This window comes from Octopus bimaculoides, chromosome 14, assembly GCF_001194135.2.
Source record: "Octopus bimaculoides isolate UCB-OBI-ISO-001 chromosome 14, ASM119413v2, whole genome shotgun sequence".
NCBI classification, from domain to species: domain Eukaryota; kingdom Metazoa; phylum Mollusca; class Cephalopoda; order Octopoda; family Octopodidae; genus Octopus; species Octopus bimaculoides.
In genome coordinates, this window is record NC_068994.1 from 2,491,746 (window position 1) to 2,497,549 (window position 5,804).

Genomic DNA, 5,804 nt, shown 5'->3' on the forward strand with positions numbered 1-5,804 from the left:
AACACAATAGATGCCACATTGTTGATTATCATTGTAGTAGCAGCTGTGATAGTATCTATAGCTATTGTGGTTTCTATAACACTGTGTATTGTGAGATGTAACAATGTGAGAAATAGCTCCTCTGAAAGAACAGCAGAAGAGAAACAGGCATACCAATGTCGCAATGAGATGAGACAGTTGATCTATCAAGGTAACAACAGTGTATCTGTGATGTCAGGTAATCGAGGAGAGACATCAGACAGATATGGTCATTCGAGGAGCCATTACTATCCAGATGACTGGAAGATGTCTACAATGAACAGAAGTCTTCAAAAGTCTACAAAGGTAAGCTTTACTTCGATCGACTATTTGTTAGTAGTTTATGTTTAATTAAGAATTATATGACTGGATGACATCAACAATGAATAGAACTTTACCAAAAAGCATGAAAGTGTGTGGTAATATTCTCTGTTGATAATCTTATAATTATTTACTGAATATTGGTTTTAAATGTTTGTTATATTCTTAGTCTGTAAAGTATAAAGTTTGTTTCTTCACACTTATTTTAAGCCAGTAACATGAATCATGATTGATATTATTATGATATAACGATTGGATTTTGCAAAATTTTATATTTTACTAAAATTGCAATGAGACATGAAATAATTTGTTTCTCTAACAGCAGAAATACAGTCAACCCATTGAGGTAACATCTTATGGAGACAACAGACCATCTTCTAACTATCCCACTGACACATTGACCAGTCGTAAGAGTAGTGGACAGTGCTGGAGTGAGCGGTCAAGTAGACAGTATGAAGAAATACCAGCAATGTCAGGTAAAACAATTTCGTTTATCTATAATAATTGGTGCATCTCTCATTTTTCCCAGTGACATATCTTGGAGTGAATTTTAAAGAAATACTAGGTTTTTGAAGACTTCCCAAATCTTGTTTCTAATTGTTATATCAATTAATGAAAAAGTTTGGCTAATTATATTTATAACCTAAATACATAAATGTATTTGTATTTTGTAGTTAATTGTTAAAAGTTATACTCAAGTGCATGTCTAATTATATGATGAGATTCATTCGTTCATCATAGTTGTTTTACAGATCACCAAAGTCAGTTAATAATTATTGTCTCTGTGAATTCTGTATTAAGTTTCTTTGATGTATATGTGTTTCAGGAATCTATGGTGGTGCCCCACCTGATGTATCAAGCACCATTGAGAGAGACCATTACCAAGACAGATATGTGAAACCTCCAGAGAGACAGTTACCTTCAACACCAGATGTTGTTGTCAGTTAAGTGAGACTGAGAAGTTAACACAACAGAAATAATATCACCCTTCAACATTCACACAATATTTAAAACAACACAAATATATTAGTTAATTATTAAAATTGCCTACATGTGATTGGATATCTGTGTGTGTTTCAGACAATAATTTTACAGCTTCAGATATGAGGAATAAATATATAACTCTGTATTGTTAGGTTAACCAAAGATAAAGTAATTACTTTAAGAAATTATGAATTGATATTTTTTTTTTGTGAAATACAATTTAAAATTAAAAATATATTAAGCAATAAATATGAGATAATTGTATAACACATATTTCAGTTGTAAAATGATTATATTACATTTTAGAAATTATACTTTATTTCACAGCTTTAACTATTCCATTTATATTCTGAATTGGAAAGGTAGTTTGAAATTAGGTCAAACACACACTAACTATTATTATCAATATTGTATTTATAATTTACATTACACACACATTACCAACATCAGCCATATTTTGTTAATACAACCTCTCTGTTCTAAGGATTTCTATGTCAGTCTCTCTCCACATCAGACATGTTGGTGTTATATAGACTTATTATGGCTGACTGTTAGTGGAGCTCATAGTACGTCTTCTCTCTCCACCTCTTCCCCTCTGTTCTTTGTGAGGGAAATATAACTTCTAGTTTGAGTGAGGCTGGAGTAAGCATCACTCATCTCTCTCTCTCTCTTCCTTTCTCTGTCTCTCACTCACACCCATGCACACACTCACACTAAACATCACACATCCACAAAGGAAGACTGAGAGGAACTGCTGGTTCCCCACTGACTCACCACCAACACTATTCCATCAACATGAAGCCATTGTCACACCATAGCAGCAGTGACACAGACAACCATTAACAACAGAACATTGGGACCAAGTCACAGTTTATAACAAAGGATTTTACACAATGAAGGTAAGTTTATTGTTCCTTGTTATTTATCCACTTATGTGACATAATAATTTAACATATCACCAGGTTGTAGCATCAAAATGTAATATTCTAATGGTAGCCATATTAAATCTGTGTTAGTTTTCATTTAATGTCTTCCTTTCCATCATGGCTTTCAAGGATTTTGTGAGAAATATTTAAGGTACAGAAAATATGTTCAGCTTTAGTATTTTATAACATTTTTCTTTTCAAGGCATTTGGTATCAGTTTTGAGCTGTTCATAATATATGTGTTATATTTTAACATTGCACATAATTCCTATTTTATTTAATCACTAACATGTTAAGAATTTTAGATAACAGGTCAGTGCTATTCCTGATATTTCACTAATTTCCTGATGTATCGTGGTTGAAATCTATTTAGTAACATTCAATGTGAGTTATTTGCAGTGTTGTGAATGGATAAAGAATATTGATGTACTTAATGCTATTGACTATTATTCGAATGCATATCCTTTATCTATCATGTATTTTCTTTTGTAACACCAAGTTCCTTTGTGTAATTCTTTATGGTTAAAACATGGAAAGGTCATGGCTGGAGTACCTTAGATCAAAGTCTGCTATAGTTTAATTTTATTTTGAACTATAAGGAACAATTAAATACAATTCTGTTATGATATCATGTGTTTGCTGGTTGTAATAAAAATAAGCATGATATTTAAATAAAAAAAAAAATTATTATTTGTTAAAATCTAATCACTCAACTAAATACTCCATTTAGCATAATGAAATCTTATTGCGGAAAAAGTTTTTTTCACATTTGATTTAATAGTTAAATTAGACTTGCACAAATGATTGTCATAAATAAAGTTCAAAGAAAGCAGCAAGCTGCTTGTATAACAAATATGTGTAACAAGTAATTAATGATGTTGTTTTACTGAATTCCTTTTCTTTAAGGAATCATCCTAGATGTTAATATTTGAACTTGATTTAAGTCAGCAAGCTGCCAGAATCGTTAGCATGCCGGGCAAAATGCTTAATGACATTTAAACCCTCCTTATGTTCAAATTCCGCCAAGGTCGACTTTATCTTCCATCCTTTCAGGGTTGATAAAATAAGTACCAGCTGAGCCCTGGAGTCGATGTAATTGCCTTTCCTTGTCCCTCAAAGTTGCTGGCCTTGTGCCAAAATTTGAAACCAGTATTATAACTTGATTTGAGTTAGAGCTTTACTCCTGAAAATAGCATATTGTGTTTTATGTAGAGTTATTGAACAGAAAATCTAAATATCAAATGTCGATCAGTATAGAGTAGGAATCTGAATTTGTGAATGGTAATAAACAGAGAGATATTTTATCATGACTGTTTAATATGGAATATGATATTTGAGAATTTCATCCTTAGTTTTACAATAATACTCAATGGAAGATATCTCACAGCAGTTATGAAATATATCATTCTAGATGGACAAGTTCTTAGTTGTGATGACAACTTTCATTCCAGCTTTACAGAGTATTATAATATAGGTGCAGGCATGACTGCTTAAGAAGCTCATTTCTCTTGGGTTCCATTGCACTGTGCAGGAACTTGGGCAAGTGTTTTCTTCTCTTGCCCCATGTTCATCAATGACTTGTGAGTGAATGTGGTAGGCGGAAACTGCATGGTAACTTGTGTGTGTGTGTGTTTGTCTGTCCTCCTCGCACTGGTTGACAATTATTGCTGGTCTGCTAAGTCAAAAATTAGTTTTATGGTAGATTCTTCTGGTGTCTCATCACGGCCGAAGTCCAATTACTGAAACAGATAATATAGCTTTGTTTTTCTTGAAGCTTCTGTAATTTCTGTGTAATTTGTAGTTTATTCTCAAGGGAGATAACTCGTTTTGATATTTGACCCTTTCGCATGCAGATTACGCTTATTGATTCACATTATTTCGAATTAATCATGCATTATTTTGTAGCTTTGAGATTTTTATGATATGTTTGCTTATCAGTTTTCAAGGACGTTGTAGAGTAGGTGTGAGAGGCCAAATTTGGCTGGTTTGAACCTGAAACAAGTAGAATATTTAGGCCAGATAGGGCTGGTTTGAATGCTAAAGGTTAAAATAAATGTTTGCCTTACATCCTCCATTAAAATCTGATATTAGTTAATTATTTTAATATCTCACGTCAAAGACGACTAATATATATTTGAGCTTAACTTCATATTATTTAGCTGTTATCTTGCTCACTATATAGTTTTTAGAAAAATAAAACAATCAGACATAGTTTACCAAACTTCATTAATAATTTAACGTTTGTTTCAGATTCGGAATTAAAAGCCATCATAACAATGTCTACTATATTAACATCAGGACCAGAAATGCTGTTCTGTCTGTGTGTTTTACTGACTTTCTTCCACTGTTATTTAAGTGAAGATATCACATATCATGTTAAAGAAGAGAATATTCCTCATACCTACGTAGGGGACATTGCTACTGACTTACAGAAATCAGACAGCTCCTTCTTAAAGAATAAGGATTTAATTACATTTAGTCAACTCCAACAAAAGGGAGAACAGTTGTTCAATGTGACGAAAACAGGTAAACTGTACACTGTTCAAACATTGGATGCTGAGTCTGTGTGTAGTTATGAGAAAGAATGTTTTGAAATCGTAAAAGTTGCTGTTCACAAATCCAAGACATTTATGAAGATCTTAAAGATTAAAGTCGTAATAGAAGACATCAATGACCACCAACCTGAATTTCCAACTAAAGAAGTCAACATTCAGTTTTCTGAAACGGATGGTAAAGGTACAAAGAGATCGATAGAAAATGCTATAGATAAAGATTTGGGATATCAGAACAGCTTAATTACATATGAATTAAAAGATGATAGAAGCCACTTTTCATTACTTGTTGTCAAACGTGCAGATGGAATATCATCATTAGAAATTATTTTAGAAAAGAAATTAGACAGAGAAACAAAAGACAGTTACAATATTGAGGTCATTGCTAAAGATGGAGGAACTCCACCAAACCAATCTGTTTTAAATGTTAAAATATCTGTTGAAGATGAAAATGACAACAGACCACAATTTTCTCAAAGCGTTTACAATTTCTCTATTGAGCATAAACATAAAAAGAATATTCCGGTAGTCACATTATCTGCCAGTGATTTAGACATTGGCAGGAATGGTAAAATATCTTTCTATTTCAGTCCGAAGACTGATATGCAAATGAAGAAATATTTTAATATTGATGAAAACTCTGGAAAAATATTCTTAATAAAATCTTTTGAGGTTGACACCAAAAATTCTTTAAAATTATATATTGAAGCTAAAGATAATGGAATTCCTCCTCTCAGTTCCATAGCAACCGTTATGGTAAATGTCATCAACCAACACAACAATCCCCCAAATATTGATGTGAACTTTATTTCTACACAGAATCACAACACAGCTACCATTCTGGAAGATATCAAAGTTGGTAGTTTCATTGCTTATGTGATGGTCACTGACAATGATGTTGGACACAATGGAGAGGTGAACTGTCATATCAAAGACGACACATTCAAACTACAGTCAATGGGATCAAAGGAATATAAAATAGTTCTAAAGAAAGCAGTAGACAG

The 5,804-nt window shown here is 32.4% G+C and overlaps 2 protein-coding genes across 2 annotated transcripts in view; both read left to right on the forward strand.

The window, feature by feature from the left end:
- LOC128249423 (protocadherin gamma-C4-like) overlaps nt 1-1,287 on the forward strand; it is a 5,592-nt gene extending 4,305 nt beyond the window's left edge. Inside the window, exons 3-5 of the mRNA XM_052972995.1 lie at nt 38-324; nt 662-815; nt 1,166-1,287. Coding sequence (XP_052828955.1) covers nt 38-324; nt 662-815; nt 1,166-1,287 — 563 coding nt within the window. The remainder of the gene's footprint in view (nt 1-37; nt 325-661; nt 816-1,165) is intronic.
- Nucleotides 7-5,804, forward strand: part of LOC106878682 (protocadherin-11 Y-linked) — a 16,734-nt gene continuing 10,936 nt past the window's right edge. The window contains exons 1-4 of the mRNA XM_052972996.1: nt 7-324; nt 662-815; nt 1,166-2,222; nt 4,499-5,796. Coding sequence (XP_052828956.1) covers nt 4,525-5,796 — 1,272 coding nt within the window. The 5' untranslated portion in view covers nt 7-324; nt 662-815; nt 1,166-2,222; nt 4,499-4,524. The remainder of the gene's footprint in view (nt 325-661; nt 816-1,165; nt 2,223-4,498; nt 5,797-5,804) is intronic.